Source organism: Lissotriton vulgaris, chromosome 6 (genome assembly GCF_964263255.1).
Source record: "Lissotriton vulgaris chromosome 6, aLisVul1.2, whole genome shotgun sequence".
Taxonomy (NCBI): domain Eukaryota; kingdom Metazoa; phylum Chordata; class Amphibia; order Caudata; family Salamandridae; genus Lissotriton; species Lissotriton vulgaris.
This window is the reverse complement of record NC_141694.1, coordinates 1,839,177,321-1,839,204,351: the sequence shown is the minus strand read 5'-3', so window position 1 is coordinate 1,839,204,351 and position 27,031 is coordinate 1,839,177,321. Positions and strand designations below refer to the sequence as shown.

The 27,031-nt window shown below is 43.2% G+C and overlaps 1 protein-coding gene across 4 annotated transcripts in view; it reads right to left on the bottom strand.

Annotated features, from left to right (window-relative positions):
* Positions 1–27,031, bottom strand: part of AGBL5 (AGBL carboxypeptidase 5) — a 503,530-nt gene that overhangs the window by 162,694 nt on the left and 313,805 nt on the right. For all 4 annotated transcript variants that reach the window (XM_086928124.1, XM_086928123.1, XM_086928126.1 and 1 more), the window contains exon 13: positions 17,704–17,913. In XM_086928124.1, coding sequence (XP_086784250.1) covers positions 17,704–17,913 — 210 coding nt within the window. The remainder of the gene's footprint in view (positions 1–17,703; positions 17,914–27,031) is intronic.

The window sequence follows — 27,031 nt, the reverse complement described above, 5'->3', positions numbered from 1 at the left end:
CTGAGCTCTTTGAAGTGGTTTTGAAAATCATTTAACAAATTAGTTGAGTCTTATAAGATGTGTAAAGATTACCCCATAAGCCAGGTTACATAGATAGAATTTAGGATAATACTGCCAGCTGAAAACAACTTTTTAGAGTGTTGCTCTGTCATCTTGGATTCGCAATCAGATGGAAATGAGCTGGGAGTCATTTTACTGGAGCAGGAAGCTTACACAACCAGGCTATCTGGTGAAGGATGGGTCGACAAGATATCTGGGTCACTAGGTACAGGCTTATAAGGATGAGCTATTTGTCTGGATACAGCAGTCAATGTTTTATTTTTTTCCCAAATTGCTAATATAGGCTACAAGAGGGCCTCATTAAAAGGAAGAAGTGGTTCTGCAAAGGGAGAGGTGGAGTGTAGCACTTTAGTTAGATTAAATGATTTGACCTCCATCGAGGGGAGTTGAAGTATGATAAGAGGTTACTTCAGGTAGAGAACAAATTATTTACCTTTGGTAACGTCTCATCTGAGACTAGATCTACTTACAGATCCTTACCTTTGAATTTCCTAGGAGTCAGAATGAATCGGGAAGATTTTTTGTGAGCAGTAGCCCTGCACACTGGTAGGTGGGATTGATCAGCTCTGCGTGCATGGTCCGCGCAGGAAGTGACGCTGGAGACACCTTCATAGGCACCGACTGAAGTCTGTTACTTTTCACAACTTTCCACGCCAGAAGCATGGATCCATGAAGAGCACTGACAGTGGTGTGGATAAACTAGCGCCCTTAGACAGATCATCCCTAACCCTAGAAATCTGTCCACAGAGCGGGGAGCATGGTCTAGACAGTAATGTTTGGTGACAGTGTGCAAGGAAGCCCATGTTGCTGCAGGCAGATGTCCAGGATTGGAACTCTGCGTGCTAACGCAGTGCTCGCAGCTTTAGCTCTGGTGGAATGACCTTGCCCGCCTTCAAGTGGTTGCTTCTTGAATTTTGATGCAGAGTATGTCCCAACGAGAAATGGTTTGCTTCAAAACACCCGACCTTTCTTTGTACCAACATACCCAATGAACAGTTGGTCGTCCACCCGGAATTTTAGTGTGTGGTCAAGTTAGAATGACAGCGCTCTTTTTGGGACACATGATATGTAACAACCTAGGCAATTCAGTACTTAATGCTCAATGGTAAAGTGAAAGGAGAGAACATAACTAAAAAGACAAAGTCAGTGACTTTAGATTTATTATCATGAAAAGGTAAAAAACATTAGTTAAAAATTGATTCTCAAATGTAATTAATCACACATGGAAATCGTCAAATCAACATTACATAACATCACAATAAAATAAAAAATTACAGTTTTTATAAAAAAGAAAATTATAAAGAGAGAGGAAGTGGCATAAAATGCTTCTCGACGCTCGTTTCGGCGACCAGCGCCGCCTTCTGGAGTAGCCACGAATAATCTGATAAAAGAATATTAAAAGTGATATAAGCAAATGTTTTTGACAATTTATTAGTTAAAAACAACATTTAAATGAAGAGAATCCTAAAGGACACTGATTGTGATCAACGATGTTACAACAAGTCTCACCCATTGTCACTTAATGATTCTCAAAAAACAATTTAGCGAACATGATTGGTGAGCCGATTAAGACCTGTTGCTTTTTATGTCTAAATTACTTGACTCTATCCCATATTAAAATATATTAAAGATGTTTTGAACAAGAATGAGCAATGAAATGGGGCTTTTGAGTGTCATGATAAATTGTTTTTTGAGAATCATTAAGTGACAATGGGTGAGACTTGTTGTAACATAGTTGATCACAATCGGTGTCCTTTAGGATTCTCTTCATTTAAATGTTGTTTTTAACTAATAAATTGTCAAAAACATTTGCTTATGTCACTTTTAATATTCTTTTGTTATCAGAATATTCGTGGCTACTCCAGAAGAAGGCGCTGGTCGCCGAAACGCGCGTCGAGAAGCATTTTATGCCACTTCCTCTCTCTTTATAATTTTCTTTTTTATAAAAACTGTAATTTTTTATTTTATTGTGATGTTATGTAATGTTGATTTGACTATTTCTATGTGTGATTAATTACATTTGAGAATCAATTTCTAACTAATGTTTTTTACCTTTTCATGATAATAAATCTAAAGTCACTGACTTTATGTCTTTTTAGTTATGTTCTCTCCTTTGTCACTTTACCATTGAGCATTAAGTACTGAATTGCCTAGGTTGTTACATTTCATGTGTTGTTTATCCCTGACCTAGGAATTACCATATCCATTTATTCAGGGGGTCCTTGTTACCTACAAACAGCGCTCTTTTTGGGTCCAGACGGTAGAGTCGCTCATCTTCTTTAGAGGGGTGTGAAGGAGATAGAAGGTGGGCAGGTTGATGGACTGCCCTACATGAAATGGGGTGACCCTTGTGCGAAGCACCACTTTCTCAGGAACAACTGAGAGGCAAGGCAGCTTAGATGATACGGCCAGCAGCTCACTCACTCACTCTACAGGCGGATGTAATTGCCACCAGGAAGGCTGTTTTTAGTGTTAGAAGCCTGAGGGGGCAGTTGTGGAGAGGCTCAAAAGGCACACCTCAGAAAAAGTGAGAACCAAATTAAGGTCCCACTGAGGCATAATGAATGGTGAAGGGGAATAGAGGTGGATGAGACCCTTCAAAAACCTATGAACAATAGGGGATTTAAACAAAAAGGTTAGTCAGGCAGCCGCAAGCAAGAAGTTAGACACAGCAGAGAGAAATATCCCTTAAGGGTGCCCAGAGCAGAGCCCTGAGCAAGACTTCAGAAAGGGCGCTTTCTCTATGTGCTACAGATCTCCCCCAACATTATCCCCGCCGCTTATTTCACCGGATTGGAGGCTATTGTGAGAAAGTTGTTATGGGAGGGACGTGCTCCATGCATTGCCCTCAATAAATTGATGATGGGCTAGTATGATGGAGGCATTGTGATGCCAGACATACAGCTATATTATCAAGCTTCTCAACTTATTGCTGTCAATAAGTGGGCACATGGGGAGCATGATGAGCCGAACTTTCGTACTGATCGTTGGCTCTTGGGAAGGGGTGGGTATAATCGAGCACTTTACGCAAACCCACGCAAACTCCACCTTACAGGGCCCACGGTGTGCACAGTAGAGATATGGCATGGAGTCAACAAAAAATGGGGTTGGAATAACACACCCACTAAGGCCACTCCAACTGGGAGCCTGACATGCTGGGCCTGCTTAGCAGGTGCCCTGGTTTTGTAAGTGGGACATGATGGGGATCTCATCTGTAGGAGACATGTGGATGTAAGGTAAATTGGCATTTTTCGAAGACATGCAGGTTAAATATCAATTAGCTCAAACTGAGGCTTACCGGTACCTACAGATTAGTCACCCTATTACTGCAGCCCTGCCCAGAGACAGTCCTTTGACCGCATCCACCCCACTGGAGGATAGACTGTTAATCTACCCTATGCCAACTAAAGTCATATCGCTCACTTACAAGAAACTACTGAACAACCGGGACATTGAAGATGAGGACTGGCGTGATGCCCTGGCGTCCCCTAGAGAGGTGGCCATTCCACAGCGCTGGCGCCTGGTACAACTGAAAATCATACAACGGGTCTATTTTGATGCACGTTCCCTGTTTAAGATGGGCAAATGGCCGGACTCTCTGTGCCCTCGGCGTTGTAACTTGCCGGGTACTTTCTTTCATATATTGTGGGAGTGCCCCACAAATGAAAACATACTGGGAGAAAATTACGAAGCAGATGGAGAGGGCATGTGGTAAATCTTTGAAGGCTACCCACCCAGCTCGGTCTCCCCAACATGTGAGAAGCCACAGATCTCACTCAGGCAGAACAGACATGGACTTCAACTGGGTGATCCATTGCAGAACGAAACATTGCTCAAAAATGGGGGATGGAGACGAACTCATGCCTAAGGGACTGGGCAATCGGCATAGGGAAATCATTGCTGAGAAAGATGTCTTCAAGCTCAGAGGGTGCCCTAAAAAATGAGATCACAAGTGGGGGAGGTGGAACAAGTATAGAGCCGACCTGTGTGTAACCCCTACCATCGAATTGCAGCGAGATAGACGCCTCCTCCTAGAGGTCTCTGGATTTGAGGACACACTCCCACCCTGATGTACCTATATGCTTGCCCTATTGTATGCAGCAGAGGGGGGAGAATCCCTACCGAGTACAACATTATGTCCGAACGAAAGTTGTTGCCAATGTTGTTCATGCTTCTCCCGCTCTTGATGGAAGGTGTGGTGATGGACTATGCACTTGACTCACTTTATTGGCTGTATGTGGTACGCTTTTACAGAGGACTCCTACATTATGTTATCAATGCACTGTACCTTGCCCTTTTCTTTTTCAAAAAATGTGTTGAGAAAAATAAATATAATCTTCAAAAAGGGGAGGATTTTTCTGCACACCATGCCACAATTGTTTTCAAACAGCAGGCAGGCATATACCATCTTGGTGGTGGGCCGCCTGCCTGCCAAAGTGACATTACAGACTTCGGGAAGATGGTCAAAAGATTCAAATGCTGCTGCCCAATCTCTACGCAAGAAGGCGGAGAGTGGACGGGTTTGGGTGGAGGACCCTGCCCCCCTGCTGCTGCTGCTGCGACAGAAGATCCTATTGAAGGGTCAGCCTGAGTCTTAGTATCGATTGCCATTCTCAGTAGCTCGGGATACCAAACTCTCTTTGCCTTGTCCAGAGCCACAAGGATGACTTGGGTCTGGTCGTTCCTAATCTTCTTGAGAACTCTGGGCAGGAGTTGCATGGGCGGAAATGTGTACAGGAGGCCCGAGATCCACTCGAGATGAAAAGCGTTGCCGAGCAAGAGCCGCCTTGGGAACTCCAGTGTGCAAAACTGGTGACATTGCGCATTTGACAGAGGCAAACAGATCTAACCAAGGTTCTCCCAACTCTTGAAAGTGACCTTGAGCCATTCGAGATCCGCTACGCATCGACGGCTGAGTTAGTCTGCTCTGGCATTCAGAGAGCCCACCAGGTGTTGATCCACCAAGGATATGCTGTGCTGTTCCAGCCTGTCCAGAGGCGCAGGGCCTCATGCCAAAGGGTCCACGACCCCACCCCACCAACTTGTTTCAGTTCCAAATGGCAGTAGCATGGCCTTTGAACACCTGTGCTGACCTTCCCTTGATGGAGGGGAAAAAGGCTTTCAATGCCAGTTAGATCACATGGAGCTCCAGCAGGTTGATGTGGGGTACAGATTGTGCCAGAGACCTCTAATCTCCAACTCTCCCAGATGGCCGCCTCATCCAAGGAGTGACATCTGTCACTACTGTGAGATCTGGCTGGGGAAGGGAGAGGGTCTCCTTCTGACCCAATTATGGTTCTTGAGCCACCATTGCAGATCTTTCGCAGCTCCCTCCAAGATCTGGACCATGTGTGAAAAGTTACTCTCATGGTGTACTAGTTGAAATTTCAGGTCCCACTGCAGAGCCTGCATATGCCATCGGGAATGAGTTACCAGCAGTATGCTGGAGGCCATGAGTGCCAACAGCTCCAGGGTCTGCCTCACCAAAATCCAGAATAGAGGCTGAAACATCGGTTATCATAGCCTGAATATCCTGGATTTGCTGCTCACGAGGATAACCCTGAAACTGCACTGAGTCCAAAATAGCTCCAATGAAAGGGAGTGTCTAAGAGAGAGTCAGGGTTGACTTCTGCAATTGAAAGAGAACCTCAGCGAGTGCAGGAGGTTCTCCGTAGTCTGGAATTGGGAGACTACAACCTGGGGCAAGCAGCCCCAGTCCTCAAGATTGAGGAAGACTGGCACCCCTGATCCCCGCAGCTGAGCTGCAACCACCGCCATCACCATCACCTTGGTGAACACCTGAGGGCGGCTTGTAAGGCCAAAGGGGAGCACGGTGAACTGACAGTGCTTGTGGCCTACCGTAAACCGCAGACAGCGCCAGAAGGCAGGCAGGCCGGGAATGTGGAAATAGGTGTCCTGCAAGTCCAATGCTACCATCTAGTCTGGATCCAGGGCATGCAAGACCTGAGCTAGCGTGAGCATCTTGAATTTCTCCTTTTTGAGAAAGAAGTTGAGGGCTCATAGATCCAGGATAGGAAGAAGGCCTTTATCCTTTTTGGGGAGCAAAAGGTCTGTGGGCATTGCATCCTCGTCCATGCAGAGGCTTGGTAACATGTGCAGCTTGGTGGCTGGGAGGAAACTGGCACGGATGGAAGCCCCTTCAGTTGTCACGAGAGGAGGGAAAGGCGAATTCGGGGTGATGTGCCGCTGCCAAGAGGGCCAAGGACTTGGCCATAGCCCAGGAGTCCTTAAAGCGCTCCAGCACCAAATCTGCCTGGTCTCCACAGAGATGGGTGGTATCGGAGGGCATGTTCATAAGCGAAACTTGGACATCCCCGAAAAGCAAGTCACCACAAACAAGGCGTGGTGCCTCAGGGCCACTGTCACTGAAACCCCTCTGCCCAGTGAGTCAGTCATGTCCAACCCACAGTGAAATGTGAACTCAGCTGCGTCTCTCCTGTTGGCAACAGCCTGGGAGAGGATAGCCCGTGCCTCCTCCAATACATGTGGCAGCACTTGCACAACAGTGTCCCACGGTGTTCACACCCTGCAATGCTAAGCTGGCAGAAGACCAGATTTTCTTCCCAAAGATTCCAGCCATTTGGAGTCTCCGTCCGGATGAGCGGCAGGGAATTTGCACTTGGAAGTGGAGGTTTGGCAGAGGAAGTTTGGGTCCCCTGGCACGGGGCGCTGGTGGTAGGCGATCGTCCAAATCACAGGAGACCCTGTGTTGGGTTTGTATCAGGTCCCCAACAGGTCATCAGTGAGGGCCTCATTGAACAGGAGTAAGGGTTCATATGGAGAATCCCAGTTGCAGCACCTCCCTCAAGATGTTTATCACTGCCTCGAGGGCAAATGAAAGACAAGGACCTCAGCCGCCCTCCACACCACAATTGCATACGAGGCTCCCTCCTCTGTAGCCAGCCACAGTAGGGGGAAGAAAGCATACCAGAATCTGGAGAATATCCAGTCCATTGGCTTCCATCCAGTTCCTCACACTAATCCATATTAGGGTTCTCTTTGAATGGCTGGCATTCTTCAGGGTCCAGTGACCCCTCCCATTCCTCCCTGACTCCTAGCCCATGGGAATAGGGCTCAGGTTCCAAACTATGAAGCAAAGGTCCTGCCGGAGTCTGACAAAGTCTGCATCGGCGGACGTCCATCCGGCTCTGTTTCGGCAATTACAATGGGAATGATGCAGGGATCTTCTGAATCGGTACAGTCGCCGGGGAAGGTCGAGGTGGCACTACTGGCACCGTTCTGGATCCAGGAAAGATCCCTCAGGGCCCGCCAGAGTCGGGGACTCCACAGGGCCAAAAGGCGTGTCAACGGGGTCGAGCTGCCCAATCTTGAGGTTCATGGCTCATAAAACTCTACGAGGGTTGCTCCGGCTCCCAGAAAGTCAGGGAGACGTGGAGTTGGTACAGGCACAGGCTCAGAGGAACCAGGTCTCGAATGCCAATTCTCCTTCAATGAAGGGGATGAAATGGAAGACTACTTCGACTTCTTGCACCTCTTACCTGAATGTCCCGAGGACTTTGAATGGGACGATGACTACTTCGGACTCCGTGAACAATACTGGGACCTTCCCCTTGACCAGGACCTCAAATTTCACAGAGACGCATGCCAGGCCGCCATGAGTTTCAGGGACCACTCTCTCAAAGTCTTCGGTTCACGGCCCGGCATTTGGAGCACAACGTCGTGTCGTGGTCGAGTTCAAAACATCACAGACAGACTAGGTGCAGGTCTGTCACCGACAATCCATCGTCGCAGGCTCCACAGGGCTTAAAAACGTGTCTTCCTGGATGACATATCCTACTACACCAGGAGAAAAAACCTCAAAAACACCCACAAAATACAGCCAAAAAGTGACTGAGGGGTAGCTTTTCTCCAGATCTGCGCTGACTGATGCAGAAAGAAAACACACCTAGGTGATGCCAATATAGGTGCTGCAGATATCACTTCTGGCACAGACGATGCACGTGGAGCAGATCAACACCACCTACTAGCGCGCATGGGTACTGCTCCCATTTTTTTTTCCAGATCCAGTCGAACGCCTGGGAAATTCAAAGGTAAGTAATCCGCAGCTAGAAGTCTCTATCAGAAAAAACATTTGAAGAGAGAACTTCCCACTCCAGAGAAGTGTCCAGATCAATAGCCTCCCTTAGACCTTTAAAGTCTGGGGTCCATTAAAAGGTATTTTACACCTCCTACAGAGGAAGTATCATTTTTAGGTTCTGTTTCCCCAAAGAAAAAGCTCTTCCTCAACCAGCCTCTGTGCCTCTCTTCTAGAGTGATAAGTCATAAGTGTATATGACTCTGTTGACAGTGGTTCTGTCATTTGTGTCACAGCAGGTGTCTGTTGTGACAGCGATCTGTTGCACATTTAAGGGGATGAAGTCAGAACACACAGAATTGACTTCAGTGTCGTCATTTATGAACACCACTGGCATCCGGTTAGTAGGTGCCCAAGTGAGTGGAGGCAATAGAAGGAAGAACGCAAATGGTGTCTGTTGGCAAAGCAACAGAAAGCCTTCTAGAAAATATGCCAACTGTTCCATGTGGCCAATCAGCACACCAGAGGGGACAAACGCTCTGTTAAAAATATTGAACACAGCTTTCAAGAGAAGAGATGGATCAGTACAAGACGTTGGAACGTCTGGGAGCGGGTGTCCAAACTGCCTTGGATTTAGCGCCACAGGAGGAACACTGCCTGGAGCCGGAGTGCGGTCAGGAGTGCGGTCAGATGAAGCCACTGGAGCTGGGTCCACTAAAGTCGCTGGCTCGAGTTGATGGGGAGTAAGATACCAGATCTTCCTCTCCATCTGGCTGTTCTTGTTCAGACGCTAGAAGGAGTGCAGTCAAAGCTCTCAGAGATTTGCTACTGGAAGACAGACGTCAGGAGGCATGGTGTATTTTCCTATGCTTAATCTTCGATAATTTTCAAAAAGTCAGGTAACAGACATTTGGTTCTTGGACAAGATTTTTGAAGCCCAGGTTCATCCCTTGCTCTGGCCATAAATATCTTGGCCTTGTGCTCTCAGTGCCTTGAGATGCAGTTTTTGATTAGAAGTCACAGGCGCCGATATCGTGGTTGGATCCCAGACACCATTGGCAGATACTATGAAGGTCCTTGATGGACATCTGGTTGTCACAGTTTTGACATTGCTTCAATCTGATTGTTTTTTTGTGGGGACTTAACATCGAAACCTGCATCTAATAAAAGTAAGAAATTGAGAAAACATTGTATAATGAATTTCTCCTGAGGTCAGTTGGGTGCCCCAGATTGCGTCAATGGCAAAGAGTAAACGAGAACTGACATCCGCAAGCCAACTGGGGTATTTAATGGCTCCAGTAGAGGCATATGGGGCTACATGCAGAGTCGAAATGGAGACGGTGCAATCTAGCAGTGTGAGACAGCTATCAAACATTTTCCAGATCTAGTCTGTCGTCTGGGATATTCTAAAGGTGAACAATCTGCAGGTAGAAGTATCCATCAGAAAGTAAAAGCATTAGCACTTAAGGGGTTAAAGACCAAAGCTAAGATAGAAAGACTCTGCAAACAGTAAACGGCCAAATTACTAGAGACTTTATCACAAAGTAGGGCACAGTTCTTTTGGAATTCAAGCAGAATATATTGCAATATTGTAAGAATTTTTTTTGCAGAACTTGTTGATCATAAACCTTGACATGTAAAGGGGAGTTTAGTCAGGAGTCTCATCTGGGAAGCAGTAGAGAAAATGAACCTCTCTGAGATTAGTAACAACTAACACAATCATATAATGTCAAAAGCAGATGGTGTAGTATCAAGTTGTTATGCAACGCACAGGGGTACAAGGTAGAGCAACATGTCTGACGGGGGCGGGAAGGGCTGGTGGTGGGAGGAGGGTAGGGGGAGTTGTTATTTTGTTAATCTATTAAATGTTGGGATGATCTAGAATATGCTGACGGCTGGAGCAGTAAGGTTTCGCTAAACTAGACTGAGTCGTAGATGTCAAATATCCTAAGCAATGTCGGCTAGATGGACAATCACAGGAAAGTGGGCGGAGGTGAAGACATCGACGAGGAAGAAATGATTATGAGGGTGTCATTATAGTTGCTCACGTTGCTTCTGACTGTAATTTGCTGTGCATTATATCTTCAGGGTATTGACCACTATGTAACTGTGATAAATAAATACAATCTGTTTACAAAAGAAAAATGGTGGAGCATCAAGTTTTTCTGTGCACTTCCCAAAAGAGAAATAAAGTAAATTACAGAGGAGACATATTTCTCAGAGCAAAGATTATTTTTCAAGGTGGAAACAGTTTCTTTGAGTGCTAGAAAGAAAGTGGTATTACCTTAATCTTGAGGCCAAGCATAAGTGGAGAGATTCATATCCAGACAACAACAAAGAAACCAAGACACTTGAGCAAAGCACAGTGATTTGACTGCATAATAAACTGTGTTTAAAATCCACTAGTGATAAAGCCTAGATAACAAGAACGCACTTGGCAAATATTAAATATGAGGGGTCAAAGGCATTCAAAACCATGGCGTTAATCAATTCCAAAACTTATTTTTTACTTCATTTTGTGTGTAAATTGATTTTGATATAGTGCCTCCACGCATCAGACAAACATCTTTTAGTTAAAACGCATAGGTTATTTGAAAGCATTTATTTTAAAAAAACGTTCTTTAAAAATATATCCAGTACAAAATTTCTAAAGTTGATTTGTATAAGTGAGAAGTCTTTTCAAGTGGAATAACAATCAGAAAACTTCTCTTAATTTCCATAATCCAATTACAGGAAGCAGACTCCCAGTGACTGACCTTAGAAATCATTTTTTTTCGAGTGGAAAATATGCACATACACAGAAATAAAAGAGTCAACAAAAAGCAGCAGAGAACAATAGAGTAAAATACAGAAGAAAGTTTATTTTACATTATCAAAAGACGTGGACAATATGAACACATTCAAAAGTTAACTGTCACAACCAGGAAAACTATCAGGTGAGAAGAACAAACATGTTAGAAGAGTTATACAAGAGTAACAATAACAAAACAGCACAAGTTATAGTGACAAAAGCGAAGATAAGTTTGAGAAAGTAGATTTCAGTGAAACAATGAAAGTCAACAGTTTCAACCTAATACAGAGACAGAACACCCTCTTTCTTGCAACCTCTATATCTCTAGTTAGGGGATTAGGAAGAAATTTAATTCAGGAACATGTAGTGTAACTGTTCAAACAAGTTTATCATAAAGATAAAAAATGGAAACCTTGCTAGCTAACCAAGGATACTTAATGAACTTGAAGGCGATCTAAAATGCCCATGCTTATTGTAAATGCATTCAAGCTGCATTTATAAAGCAAGCACCACAAAGAAGCAATGGAGATTGGAGTGTTAGAGGGAAAGGGAATCAAAAGAGAACTGTCTCTTCCACATGCTATTGCTCCTAGACTCACATGAATGCCTATCCTGCAACCTCGTGGATGGAGCCAACGCAGTCAAAAACATTTGCAGTAATTATAGTAAGACTACAGAATCCATTTAGCCTCAATAGCCTATTCAAACATATGTTTCAGTAGTAAAGTTTCCTTATGGAGCTAGAATAAATGCCAGTGGATCTATGAAAGATGCCAACATAAAGAACCATTTTCAAGAGGTAAGATATCCTGCACCAAGGGTCTTCATAGAAAAATATACTTGGACAGATAGAGGTGTGAGAATTGTAACTGGAGAGACAATATCCAAACAGTACAACTAACTAAAGTCGTGTACAATATTCTCATTTTGTGCAATTTACAAAACAGGTATATATAAAACTGGATTTTACTGAATGTATACACTAGTTGTCATTTGTAGTCAGACGCTGGTAATATTGACTAGGACACCTGGATCCCTTTAGCTTTCATAAACTGTTCATATTTTTCACGAGTAAAGCTTTCTCACGGAGCTTGATTGAATGCAAGTGGATCTATGAAAGAAGTTTATAAGAAAAGCTAGTGTCAAAGTGTTTCGCGGATTTTGCTAAAGATACCCAAACATATCACAGTTATATATAGCCCCCTTTTTGACAGAGCTCTTGAATTAGAAGTTATTGGTTTCTCTTCCATCTGGTGGCAATATATGCCACAGGCACCAAATTCCTACCATATATAGTTTGCACAAATTGTTGTTGCAGCAATCAAAAAACTTAAGTGTGATTAACACAGTATGTTAGACATATTTTTCAAACGCAATTATACATTGAATGTTCCAGAGCAGAACAATTCAACAAATTCATGTAACCGTCTGAATTACCTTCGTAGCATGTGCTGTAAAAGACTAGTCAACCGCTGTATCTCTAATTATCTATTAAATGAATAACTAGCACTAATTAGCAAAAACAAAAAGATTCATCCTACATTGAGGAATGGATTCCAAAAGGAACACCCGTATATTTAGATAAAACCACACTGAGACCTGGCGCGAAGGAACTGCAATATCCCCATTTAACAGTCCATGGCATCAGATGCAATCTTAGGGATAAAAAAAAATTGATAAAGTCTTAATGCCAAACAGTGGTGATGGGGAAATACTTTAGATTTACACCCTACACAAGATTTCACATGACCCAATAACGCTGGTGTGTGGATGACCGTCTGCCAAGGACACATAAGGCAAACTTGAAGGCGGTTTGTTACAGGAATAGGATGTTTCAGTTCCTCCTGCAAGGCAGACATTTTATGAAAATGGTCTGGAGCAATTGTCAATATTTCATACTCTACTAGTTCTGTACTATGTTACTTCAACTGATTCCACAGGCGGAAGCACTAAAGGTTCCACAAAACACCTTTCTGGCTCAATATTATTTTGGAATTACAGGCTATATTCTTCTGCTGATTGATAGATCTGGCCAAAGAATATCATGGTCTTAAACAGCCTGGTTGGAGAGATCCCCTTCTCAAACAATGATTGGACTCTAGTTGGGCATGCTGCTGCAGGGAGTAATTCCTTCAATATCTGAAAGCGCCTTTGGCAATATTTATTTTTCCATGTCAGATTATCAGTCATTTTAGATGCAGAAGACAGCGTTAGTGGCTCTGAAAGAAACAACCAAGCACGTATGACTATTAAACTATTTTTAAGCTTCTAACTATGTCCCACAATCAAAGGATTGTGTTCCACAAGAGAAAGGTCTTAGGCAATCCAACACATGTCCCAAACTCAGTTGCAGACCATCACAGCAACAGTGTGGTCTTTAGGCTAAATGTGTGTACATGAAAACTTGTAGAAAAGAGACTGGATGCAGACATTGAAGTGGAAGGTTGCATCCTGAGGTGTTAACTGGAGGAAGAAGCTGGGGTCCAGCCTTTATTGTTTCCTGGGGCCTTGATGTTGAAGACATCCTTTTAGGAAAATCGCAGTTAGGGTTAAGGAGCACCTTTAACTTGTATTTTTCCACCAGGAAAATAGGTTTGGCGTGGAGAATTACCTTCACCTCCATACCCATAAAAAATTATATTTTGAGGAAGTTTCACATTCAATTTGCATCGTCAATTAAGCCTTTCTGGCACTCGGTGTAGGTGCATCATTGGGTGCAAATACATTTGGAAGGTTTGTCAAGAGCCATACAGCAATATTTTGGTACTTTATTACTATTGCAAGGGCCAGCACTCTACCCCTCTTACAGGAACATCTACGAACCCACCCAAAAATCCTAAGGAAACAAACATAGAATTCCCACTATAGCTGCAAGTTAGTGAAATTCAATCTCTGGGATTAAATAACATGAAATCTTGATTCAATAAACCAGGATCTGACAATGGTGGCACCAGGTGCTTCTATAGAAGCCCTAGTTCAGTTTTATCATAATGGTTTCTCCTAGACTCCATCCACTCCACTCCCCTTGCTGTTCTTCTTTATACATGTTAACCAATGCTTTGCCTTGTATACTGCGATTTTGAATACTAATGATACTTAATAACCCTTTATTAAACCTAAGCATGGGAGAATTTTGCGAATTCGCAATCCGGAAATTTGTGGATTTGCGAATTCGCAATCCGCAAAATTTGCGTGAATTTGCGGATTTTTTTATTTTTGCGAGTTCGCGGGTGTTCGCGGGGCACTTTGCGTGTTCGCGGGTGTTCAAGAGATGCTTTACGTTTTCGCAGGGTTTTTTTTTTTGCTGGTTAATCACTGCCACCGTCTCGTTTTTTATGCCCATCTGCCCTCTGTACCACTCGTTTCTGTGCCCTTCTGCCCTCAGCCCCACTCATTTTTTGTCCCCTTCTGCCCCTTCTGCCCTCAGCCCCACTTAGAATGGCGCTGGCAAGCTGCCAGCGCCATTCTAAAATAGCTGCAAATAGCTTCAACAGGAAGCACTAATAGATAAAGTAAAGCAGGTGCTGGAGTTGAAGGTCAAATTAAGTTACACAATCATTAATCACCCCAAGTTTGGGGTGATTAATGATTGTGTAACTGAATTTGAGCAGCGCCTGCTTTACTTTATCTATTAGAGCTTCCTGTTGAAGCTGACTTTTGTAACTATTTTAGAATGGCTCTGGCAGCTTGCCGGCGCCATTCTAAAAGAGTTACAAAAGTCAGCTTGAACTTTTGACCCAATCCGTTCCGCTCGCGGATTTTGCGGGAAATTCGCGAATCTCGCGGATTGCGAATTTACCGAAAATCCGCGAGCGGAACGGATTTTCCGCCCATGCTTAATTAAACCTTAGCAAAATGTGAGTTAGAAACATGTCCACATATAACCAGCAGATATCCTAAGGTGATTATTTCTATGTTTTATATTGCTTAGAACTAAACTTGTCACTTCTTTACTGGCCAGTCTCAAAAAGAATTTTAAAATAAAAACATTATGCTTCTAGCATTTCTTTTTCCTATTTAACTTTACAATGAATGCAATGATAAGATAATCAGTTTTAACTGCAAACGTATTTTTTAGATCTAATTTTAGCAATGAAAATTGGAAGATGAAACATCAATAAAATCAAAAATGATGTTTGTTTGTTATATCAGTTGCTGAAACATTGCCATCAAAACGATTTTGGAATACACTAGGTGGTCCAGGCTAATTCACACCATACCCATTTCTTACAGAAATGTTTTCTCTTCTGCACAGCAAAGACCAAACCCCCAAGTTCACTGAGCTAAAGATCTTACATATGAACCGGCAATAAATCTCCAATGAGGGGCCTTATAAAGTGGACAGAGAGAAAAGAAGTAAGAACAATTCACCAGTGAATAACAGACCTGTAGACAAAGAGTATACTTACTTCATCTACAAAGGGAGCTTGGTGAAATTGCACACAAGCATAAAAGTTCCTTTAGGTCACAAAGGAGTCTCTGTCACTAGTGCAGAACCCTAACGTTTTACATTTTTCTCCATGCAACCTCCACGTTTTGGCACAACCAATTATACGAGACTCAATACAAGCTACTGCAAACAGAAGACCCTACATAAGTCTTTACAAACAAAAAAAATTGTATTCCAAATTGAAAGCAATACTTTTTTAAGGGTGACATTCATTAACAGTTTAATTCTTTCACTGCCACATAATGAAGGCTTCTTTGGATTTTTCCACATGTCAAATTGTTCAGGTGAAAGGAAAACAAACAATACTAAATTGGATCATAGATCTGAAAGTCCTACTTTAAATTGGAGAAACATCAATGCTATTTCTAGCTAAAGTATACTTCCATGGAAGCGGACTATAAAGAGATTTATTTTCATAAAAGATTCATGAAGAAAAGGGGTCAAAGATATTAAAGTATCACTAAACCTAATAGCGACATATATAAAACAGCAATCACAATAACATGAAACACCCCAACGGTCATAATAAACTTTCCTCACCTTTCAACAACATATTTTCTGTTGTTGCTGCCAAAAAATATTAAACTATACACCTACTTCGAAAGAGGTATTACATTTTTTAGGAACAAATACGTTTGCATGCTTTGCAAATATCAAATAAACATTAATATATAAACTAACATGTTTATGTGCACATACACACACGCACAACTGGTAACACAAACAAAGATAAAGTGCATGACAAAACAATGACCAAAAAAGGAGACACCGGTAACTAAGAGTGTCAAAATGACCATTAGTGTGTGCATTGATTCAATCTCCCTGTCGAATATAGCTGTACATTCCACTGTATTTACATTCACAACATTAAGGAGCCATGGAAAGGCATGTGGGCTTTATGCATGTGGACCAGCAACTGCATTACCACCTTAAGGCTCCACAGCATCTCCAGCTCTTCTTCTCCTCATCTCTCACATACTGTCATTTGCCCTTTTTTAACCATTCACAAATATTTTATTTTCTCATTCATCTCAATACTATCCAAGTATATATGCATTCCCTTGTATAAACACAAGACCCGGATCCCACAAGATACACTTTTCTAGCACATTAGTATACACCCAGACAACGTCTACAACAAGATTCAAAGTGATCATGAATACCAACTTTTGCCCAAAGATTGAACTTTAGCTAGGTCCCCCGGTAATCTCTCTCTCTCAAAGATCGCCATCCTCCTTCCTTGGCTACATCTCTTAAGGCACAGAAAAGTATCACATAAATTACAATCTACATATTGTACTGATCAGTCTTAAGCAGGCAGAGAAACAGACAGTCCTAGCTATTTCCCAGGCTACTGAAAGTGTCTTTAACTGCTGTCTTTGTGCAGCTGTCTCTGGAGCAACAAACACCCATTGATAACTGTCAGCAATATAAGTAAAAACAAAAAAGCAATCAGCAAAAATAATTAATTATTGAAATCACCTTCCCATCTGTACTCTTGCGGGAACAAAGGTTTATCAGGGCAACAGTGCCCACAACTTTGAAAAAAGATTCACATATTATGTGTCATTAAAAAATGTGTTCCAAAGAGTAAAAAAAATATATAGGCATGTAAGCAATGATCTGAAAGGGCCAGAAGCTAAACCTGCAGCTTAAATGAGAAGTGGTACTGGCATGACATTATAAATCAAATGAAATTACTACTATTCAGAAACTATAAAAATAAAAAGATGAATAGTCTTTGGGAATTGCAACCACAGTAATCCAAAAGAAGTTGCACTCAAATAATATTACTCTAAACATTTTCCATTGATTTGTTTAAATAAATATGACAAAATGCTCACCTTTTATAAGAACTTCTTTGTACAATAAACATGTAACAAAATGGTTTGTGCACTAGATCGCAATAGTATATACATTGTGTTTTGAGGTGCAATCCTTTAACTCTGCAACAAGTGGTCTTCATATAGTTCCACTATTCTTGCAAGCGATAAGTGAGCCGCCCTTTCCATACATCAAATGATTGCTTGATAGGAAGTGTGCTCTCAACAACATCCACAGAGTCATCTTGAATCCAAGATGAGGGTAAAAGTCGTCCGTCTGCACTGTAGCTACTGATCTACAGAACGGACTAGACTAGCTTAGCCTTTCTGCGATGGCCAACAGCAGGAGTGTCTCTGCCGAGTCTGCTGGTCTTCTCACTCAGGAAACCCAGAGAGGTCATGCCAGGGTGAAGCAAAGGAGAGAGTCTTTTGGTCAAGGCCTTATTTAGAAGGCTTGGCTTTGCCATTGATTGCAGAGAGGGAATGAGTTTAGAAAGACTAGGAGGTTGGATTGGATACAAACCTGACATGCTGATAGAGGCTGGGAGCGAACAACCGCCAAGGGCCGAGGACTGAGATCGTTGAGTAGAGCTTCTTGCAAAACCGGCAGTGACGGAAGGGGAAAGCTGAGGTGAGGGCGCGTAAGAACTTGGGATGCTTCTGCTCGGACTGCCAATGGAGGCTCGCAGTAGGGATTGGTGGTGCTGCCGCCGCTTCTCCTGGGCTCTTGTTTCTAGGAGTTAATGACAATGTTCAAATGTAAGAATAAAGCCAACTGAAGAAAATATTCAGAAGCCCATCTCCCAAAATCGACATCATATCACTTAATCTAGGATTAACAATAGTATCTTAGTAGGAAAGGGGGGTCTGTAGTATGCGACTATCAAAAAAATATATATATATGTATATATATATATATATATATATATATATTCACTGAAAAAAACATAGGTTTCAGGCACGTTATAGTTCGAAATTAGCATTAAAAAAACCTTAGAAACTCACTGAAAAACCAGAGGTTTCAGGGGTGTTCTAGTTAGTTGGACATTACACTCGTACAAAACCATGGAAATTCCCTGGTTATAGTTAGTTCAGCTAACTATAATTTGCGCACCCGCAATGCACTGCTGATGACGTCACATATAACATCACTCATGACATATTCATGACATCACTGATGACATCACTGATGACATCATCCAGTGAATGTGTGTTTTTCTGAAAATTAAATATGTTTTATATATGTATATCTCAAGGTCGATGGAAAAATAAATAGGTATATAAGTGTCTAAATGGATGATTTTTTTGTAAAATTGATTGTATAACTGACTGATCAAGTGTATCTTAGTGAATACATGGGTTAGCAAGTAATGTTAAAATATGTACATTTCTGTATCAGTCTGTCACTTTATGTATAAGTGGCTGCATGGGTTGGTGAGTAGCTACCTGAGTGTCTATATGGGTTATTAGTTGTTTTTAGGGCTCGCCTGTTGTGCGCAGCACAGCTGGCAAGCTCTATAGGGGCTTATCCAGTCTTTAACTACACCACCACTGGCTGGCGATTCCTTGCAGTGCATGAAGCGCGTGCACAATGCCACCAGCCGCCTGCCTGCCTGCCTCGCATTCCCACATCAAAGGCAGCCCTCCCAGCGCATTTGTCACCCCCTAATTATTCACGGCCTGCCGGCCGTACTTTCAGTTTAGTCTCTTTTTAACTTGCTCGCATTTCCCTCCTCCCCCTTCTGGGTCCTTATCTCCTCGCATTCCCCCCTCCCTTCTCGCCCAGCCCTTTGATGCTCTGCTGTAGACCCTGCCTCTAAACCTGTCGTCCCATCTTTCACCCTCTCGCTTCCCCCTTTCCTCTCCATTGACGATCTCCCTCATGTGTGAGTGCTACCTGAGCTTGTGGCCTGTACCCGTCATATCTCTCTCCCTACCATACACTGTTTATTTCTTCCTGTATGCAGCAAACTCGTGACACACACGGACCCTGGCCGGAGCGGGATCCAAGCTCAGTCAAGCTCAGATGGGCGCGGGCCTCCAACCATTCCAAACACCATGCACGGTGCAGTGTGCCACCAGCTTTGGCAAGTGCGTCAGCGCCCCACTTAGGGACAGTAAGCGCTATATAGATGTTGCAATTGGTGGCAGGCTTTGTGTCAATTATGCCCCATATTTGAAGACTTTCCTCTTACAGACCATTACAGAGTAAAAATTTAAATAGTTCAACTGCTAGTATTGAAAGCTTGGCAGCTAAATTCATATAACCGAGGTCCTTTGTAGAAAAAATTGTAACCAAATTGCTTTATCTCCTACTGCCTCGCATTTCTTATATACCAAAGCAGATAGCACTGAGCAAGCACTGGCAAAGCTGTGCAGTGGTTAAATATATTGTTTAAATTTTGTTTTATTGTAAGCTACTATATATTCTACGGACGCGCGACGGAGACGGAATAACAAAAAAAAAAAAAACAGTTTCTGCGACGAATGGTAAACAGTTCGCCAACGAGCCCCTCACCCCCCCCCACTCTCCCCCTCCCCCATCTCACCCCCCCCCCAAACCAGCAGCCACGCGCTCTCATTAACTGCAGGCCTAATGAACAGGGCCTGGATTTAAAGCATGAGCGCAGATAATTCACGCGCCGCTAATTAGCGCCTAGCCCTGATTACAGGAGCTAGCCGAGGCCCAAACAAAGACGCGCGGATTCATAAAGCATAAGCCGCGGCGCCCCCCAACACTGCCGTTTCCACTTATCTTGAGCACTCACCCCTCAAACAGAGTCAGCGCGGTATAAAAATCATAATTACAACCAGTGCGTTGGAACTAAAAGGATTAAAATTTAATGCATCAGGAAAACAAACACCAAGCTATTTTTTAGTGACTCAACATCATTGTCCTACCATCTCAATTAGTCCATCTCTTCATCCCCACTTTACTTGTCTGTTAGTCTCTCCCCCTCCTTATTATGAACCCCCTCATTCTTCACCAATCACTCGCTATACATTTGCTAATGCTCCCCATTGGGGCTTTTACTCCTCACTAACAGTCCCTCCCCTCACCTTTGTTTCCCGATCCTGTCCGCTTTCCCAGACTCACCCACTGTTTCCCAAACCTCAATTCCGAACTACTCCATAATCATTGTTTACCTACATTTTTCCCATCTCCCCTAACACTCTTCTGTTACTGCCCTCTGCGTATTCCTATTTAAGCGTGTCTTTTCTCCACCGCTCACCCTTCCATTATAATCCCGATGCCTTCCTTTGCCCGCAATATTACCTCTCCTCACTGGCACTGATTGCAAGGGACACAATTTCAAACTGGGTGGAATTTCTCTTTCCCACGCCTACTACTTCCCTTGCTACTGACATCTTTCAATCCCTTTATTCCTCTTTTCCAATCCCGCCGATGACTTTTTTCCTTTTCTACCTCCCACCACTCTAACCACTCTCCCCCTCACTCATTCCATTGACATTGTTCCTACCTTTTGCCCCCCTTTTCACCACCTTGCTATTACCCCCATCGCGCGTGTCTCTGCAGTGTGTGTGTGTGTGTGTGTGTGTGTGTGTGTGTGTGTGTGTGTGTGTGTGCGTGCGTGCGAGCGTGCGTGTCTGAAACAGTTTATCTCAGTGTACACTGGCATGCGAGGACGTGTTTGTATGTGACGACGTGGTTGTATGCGAGTATATCTGAATAGTGTTGAAAACCCATCCCTGCATGTGTGCATTGGAAGTGTGTGTGTGTCTGGTGTGTATGCATTCCAAGATCGTCGTGTGTGTATATTCTATGTAATGTGTAAGTGTGTGTTAACCGATGTTGGTATATGCATTCAAGAATCCATCTGTATGTGTTTTTGTGTATGATGATGATCTTTTTGTGGTGGTGTTATCTGCATTCAAAGACGGAGTTCGGTGTTTTTCATTTTAATGTATCTTTTGTTTTGTGTGTGTATCATGCCTGTGTGTAGCATAGACGACGATTTATCTGTTCAATAATGTTATCTCGCCTATATTTATATAGTAGCGTGCATCTGAATTTGTGGTCTGTCTTGACTGCCCATTTCTCCAATGCTTTTGCATATTGTGTTGACCGGAGTTGATTTTGTGCAATTTGCTGTGTCTAATGCAGTGTGTATTTTATCAGGTACTTTTATCTGGGGCTATGGGAGAAACTGAAAGCCATTAGTCGTCCATTGTGTGAGGTGATTTCGGGGTTGCAACCTGCAAAGGCGGAATAGTACAACACTCGGCGACCCTGCAATTATTCTTACCGCTTGAAAAATATTGTTACTGAAACTATAGGCATCATTTAGATTTAACCGAGCTGGAACCTCGTTAGGAGTGAAGGAAACACCAGGCTTGCATTGTTGGAGCCTCTGCTGGCTCTGCCTGCATAAACATCATACCTGGTGGCCTATCAGCCACTGAGCCGCCATGCCACTGTGGTCACCTCTCCCTACTTCCTACCAGCTCTACATTTCCATGTCTTGTTGTACATTGAAGGAATGGCCGTCCAGGGCAGAGTAATCAAGTGAGGACTGAATGCATTGGGTTTTTTTTTTAATTTCAAGAAACAAACTCATACTTTGGGAGCTTGTTTCTTGAAAACATAATTTTTTGAGTTTATGCATCAAACATGACTGTTGCTCAGCAATCATCTGTGCCTTCAGTGGTACCACTGAAGGCACACGGGTCCTCCACCATAGGAGCGGAGGCCAAACGCACCAATGACTGAAGATGGCATCTGGCAACACCTGCTGAAAGGGGGTGCGCACTCCGAGCAAAGGTATCACTTCATCGCCACTGTTTGCAGCAAATGGACACTTTTAAAAAAAATCCAACCCTGCTCTCTAGAGATGTGGCCTAACGACCAGAGCTGCCATCTAAGTCACGTAAATACAAAACATGTTGCATTCCAAATGCTATAGGTGTCACATTCGCGAAAGTTATAACTATTGACATTGTAAATGACAAAGCTATCAATTTAGCTATTTTAAAAACCAAGAAATAAAATATTTGTAATTTACAAGACTAATAGCTCCAACTTTTCTAATGCGAGACCTATTGCATTTCCAATGCTTGTTTGAGTATCAGTATGGGTGTCTATGTTGTGTCTGTATGGTTTAGCGCATAGATGCATGAATGAGTGACTCACTGTTTGTATGTGTTGAAGACAGCATGTGTGCAGGACTGCATGGGTGGATGAGTGTGTTAGTGAGTGAATGACTGTCAATAGTGTCTTTATGAGTAACTACATATGTTTTAAACTAGTATATGTGAGTTTTGGTGAATATAAGGGAGTATATGCGAAAATGAGAGATTGGAAGAATTTCTGTATACATAAATATGTGTTTCTATAAGTGATTGTTTAAGAGAGTAAGTATGTGTACGTTTCTGTAGAAGTAAGTGTGGTGTTGTGTGTATAACTGTATATGCAAGTAAATGGATGTTTGATACTTTATTTGCATGTGTGACTATGTGTATGAGTAACTATGGATGAGTGGCGGTGTCCAACAGGATGTATAGGTGTACGAGTACATATGATGAGTGAGTACATGTATGAGTGACTGTATAGGACAGTTGTTGAATGAGTGGATGTGTGTGTAGAACTTGGAATTACTGAATAGGTGTGTTGTAACTGGTATTGGTGTGTCCATTGTTTTGAAAATGTTAGTTTCTATTTTTGAGTGTGTGTATCAAAGGTTACATTTGGGTGAGAGGAGGTCTGTCACTCATTAACAAGCTCTGTGCTGCTTACTGGAGGTACATGGTGGGCTCGTTGGACCCAGGGATTCTCAGAATTAAAGGGGACTTAATTCCCAAACTTAAAACGCGCCACAGGGCGTGTGTGCACACGTCACCTCATGCCAGTCCCCTCCCCTCACCACTTTGTAAACACGCCCTGTGACCATTTTAAGTTGGGAGGTGCAGTCCCCTTGAATCCTGAGGGTCCCTAGGGTCCAACTAGCCCACTAGGTACCTCCAGTAGGCGCCACGGAGCTGCGTTGCAGAAAGGTGTAAAAAGGGGCACGGCCAAGACCACCCCTCTGCAACGCAGCGCAGTGGCGCTTACTGGAAGGACCTGGTGGACTAGTTGGCCTCCAGGGACCCTCAGGATTGAAGAGGAATTAATTCCCCAACTTAAAACACGCCGCAGGGAGCGTTTGCACACGTCACCTCAGGGCTTCGTTTTTTTTATTTCGGCGGCAGGATCCCGCGATTTAAAAAACAAATTGGGGAGGTGGGGACTCTGGAGGTCCTTGTGGGACCCCCTAAGAAGGCCTAGGGGGTCAGGGGGTTTCTAACCTGCCCCTTTTTCTTGTTTTGCGCCTTAGTTTTTCTGTGTTCTTGTGCCTCTGTTCTACCGAGGCACAAGATGGCTGCCAACACTTCCTGGTTTGGAGTGTTAGCCAATTAGCATCAAGCTCGTGATCGGGAGGGTTTTAATTTTGATTTTCTCAGCAACTACTGAACGTATTTTCACCATTTAACAAAAAGAGTTCAATCTAAACCAAGGGCTACCCTTTTGCCAAATTTGGTGTAATTCCGTTCAGCAGTTCGGGCTGTAGCCGCGGCTAAAGTTTTCTATGGGAAATTGCGTATTGGGACCCCCCTTTTTTCTCGGCCCCCGCTTGCCGAATCACCCCGAAATTTTCAAGATCGGAACGGAGCAGGCCATAAGTTTTGAAAATTTCACGAAGATTCGTCAATCAGCGCCAAAGTTAGTGGGAATAGAATGTTGCGATTTTCCTATGGTAACTAGGTCCTAACTATAACTACCTACTGGCAATCGCCAGTAGGATATATATATATATATATATATATATATATATATATATATATATATATATATTTCATCCACAAGATGCCTTCTTTTGGAACAGCCACACTCGAAAGAGTTTGTTTTAGGCGCTTTATTCGTGGCAGCAACAGCGCTCCGTCAGGGTAAAAACATGCCAAAATCATTAAAAGTTCATGTGCCCTACGCGTTTCGTGCTCTCACCGCACTTCCTCATGGGCTGGCTTCAATGCAAACTGCCAACAGAAATCCCCGTTTTTAAACCACTCGTGACATCCAAGTGGGCGTGGTAGCATGCTGCCCTCTGGTCTCGGTAGTTCTGGGTGATCACGAAGCGCGTAGGGCACATGGACTTTTAATGATTTTGGGATGTTTTTACCTGACGGAGCGCTGTTGCTGCCACGAATAAAGCGCTTAAAACAAACTCTTTCGAGTGTGGCTGTTCCAAAAGAAGGCATCTTGTGGATGAAATTTTTGTGCGGCTTGTCTGGTCGTGTGAGCAGCCCCGCCGTGGTTCAACAACTACGGTCCAATCCCAGTGTTAACTACCCGGGGTCTATGGAACTAAGAGAGACGCTTGTGGCAGGTATAATGAGCAGCCCTCACTTCAAGAAAACCATCGCTGACCCACTGGGGTTTTTTTAATTACAACTCCATTGTTGGTTTGTTTTCCTGCAGACGGGTGAGAAAGGAATGTAAGGTATGTGTAAGAAAGGGGTGTTCATGCTAAATGTAAATATACAATATGACTACAACTGCCATAGGCATCCAGGGAGGAGGGAGGGTGCATGTGAATCTACAGCACTACATGCCATGAACAGATACTTACAGGGTAACTAACAAATCGTTCAATGGCATGGGTGGCTGTAGATACACATGCTCTTCATAGACTATAAAGCAGTCCCACCTTTGAAGCAGTGGTTAGCCCGTAGTAGTTACAGTTGTTTGGAAAAGGGAATGTGGCATAGCCTAACCTACATTGATTGTTGGGAGTGCTAAAACATTTGCATAGTAGTGTTTGGTGAAGGTGTGTGGTGTAGACCATGTAGCTGCTTTACAAAGATCAGCTATGTGAATGTTCCCAACAAAGGCCATAGTGACTCCCTTTTCACAAGTGGAGTGTGCTCTGGGAGAAACAGTTAAAGGTCTTTTGGCTTTAATGTAGCAAGTTTGAATGCATTTGACTGTCCATCTGGCTATGCCTGATTTGGATATTGGGTTATCTCTATGAGGTGGTGAAAAGGCTACAAAGAGTGGTTTAGTTTTCCTGAAAGTCTTAGTTCTTTCTTTGTTGAACAAGAGTGCTCTTTTGACATCTAGGGTATGAAAAGTTCTTTCCACAACAGAATCAGGTTGAGGGAAAAAACTGGGAGCTCAAGGGACTGATTGAGATGAAATTCTGAGACTACTTTAAGTAGGAATTAAGGATTGGTACGAAAAACCACTTTGTCTCTATGTATTTGGAAAAATGGTTCTTCTAATGTTAAAGCCCGGAGCTCACTAACAAGCTTGAGTGAGGTAATGGCAACTAAGAATGTCAACTTCCATGAAAGAAATTGAAGAGGGCATGAGTGAAGATGTTCAAATGGGGGACCCATGAGTCTAGTGAGAATATTAAGGTTCCAAGAAGTTGCTGGAGGAGCTCGAGGTGTGATAACTCGTTTGAGTCCTTCCATGAACGCCTTCATGACTGGATTTCGAATACTGAGAGATACTGCCTAATTTGAAGATAGGCAGTCATTCCTGTGAGGTGTAACCGTATGGAAGTGTAAGCTATATTTGCCTTTTACAATGTCTTGCACCATGGCTTTTATTGTATCACCTTATTTGGATTGGTAGTAGCAAAAAAACCTTTCAATTTTTCTGAATAACAAGCTCTAGTTGTAGGTCAGCATGCTTCCTTAAGAATGTCCATACATTCTGTCAGTAAATAAAACTCTATGATCTCAGGAGACAAATTGCTAGGTAGAGCCGTTTGAGGTCTGGGTGTCTGATTTGTCCTTGATTCTGAATGAGAAGGTCCAGCATGTTGGGAACACCTCATGTGGCACTACGGTGAGCAATAGAAGCATTGTGAACCTGGGATGACATGTTCAAGTGGGGGCTACAAGGAGTGTGGTGAAAGTTGTTTGCCTGAGTTTCAGAACCAGAAATTGAATGAGAGGAGACATGGAAAAGCATAGGCAAATATCCCTGACTAGCTCATCAATAGTGCGTTTTCCTTGGCTAGTGGGTGTGGGTACCTAGAGGCGAAGATTGGGCATTTTGCATTTTCTGCTGTGGTGAAAAGGTCAATCTGAGGAAACCCCAACTTTGGTGAGTAGGGAAAGAGGACTTGTGGGTGGGGTTCCCATTCGAGGACTTGTTGCTGCATCCTGTTGAGCAGGTGTGCAACGTTGTCTGTTCCCAGAAGATATTCTGCTAACACGTGAATGTTGTGATGAAGAGCCCAGAGACATAGGGTCTGAGACAGTGGTAATAGATGTGAAGACCTTGTCCCTCCCCTGTTTATGTAAATAATACATACTGTCATAGTGTCCATCTGGACCAGGATAACTTTGTGAGACAGATAAGATAGCTTTTAGCTATATGCTATCGCTTGATGCTCCAAGTAGTTGATGTCTAGAGAATGGTTCACATCCCACAGACATTGAAGAGTCAAGTCTTGTACGTGGGCACTCCAACCCATCTGTGACGCGTCTGTGGTGAGTGATGTGAGGAACAGGGTCCATATAGGCCGTCCTTTTAATAGGTTGATGGTGTTCCACAATTCTAGAGAACGGTGTGTGGTGTGGTCTATCAACACTAGATCTTACAGGTGACCCTGTGACGGAAACCACTGGTGAGCTAGACACTGCTGCAGGAGACATATATATAACCTTGCATGGGGAACTATGAAATTACAAGAAGCCATAATTCCTAGCAGACGAATGACAGTCCTTACTGCAAGTATCTGGCATGGTCGGAACTGGGAAAGGGTTGCCTGAAAGTTCTGAATTCGAACTAGATTGGTGTACACTAATCCTAACTGTATGTTTAAGATTGCTCTCAAGTA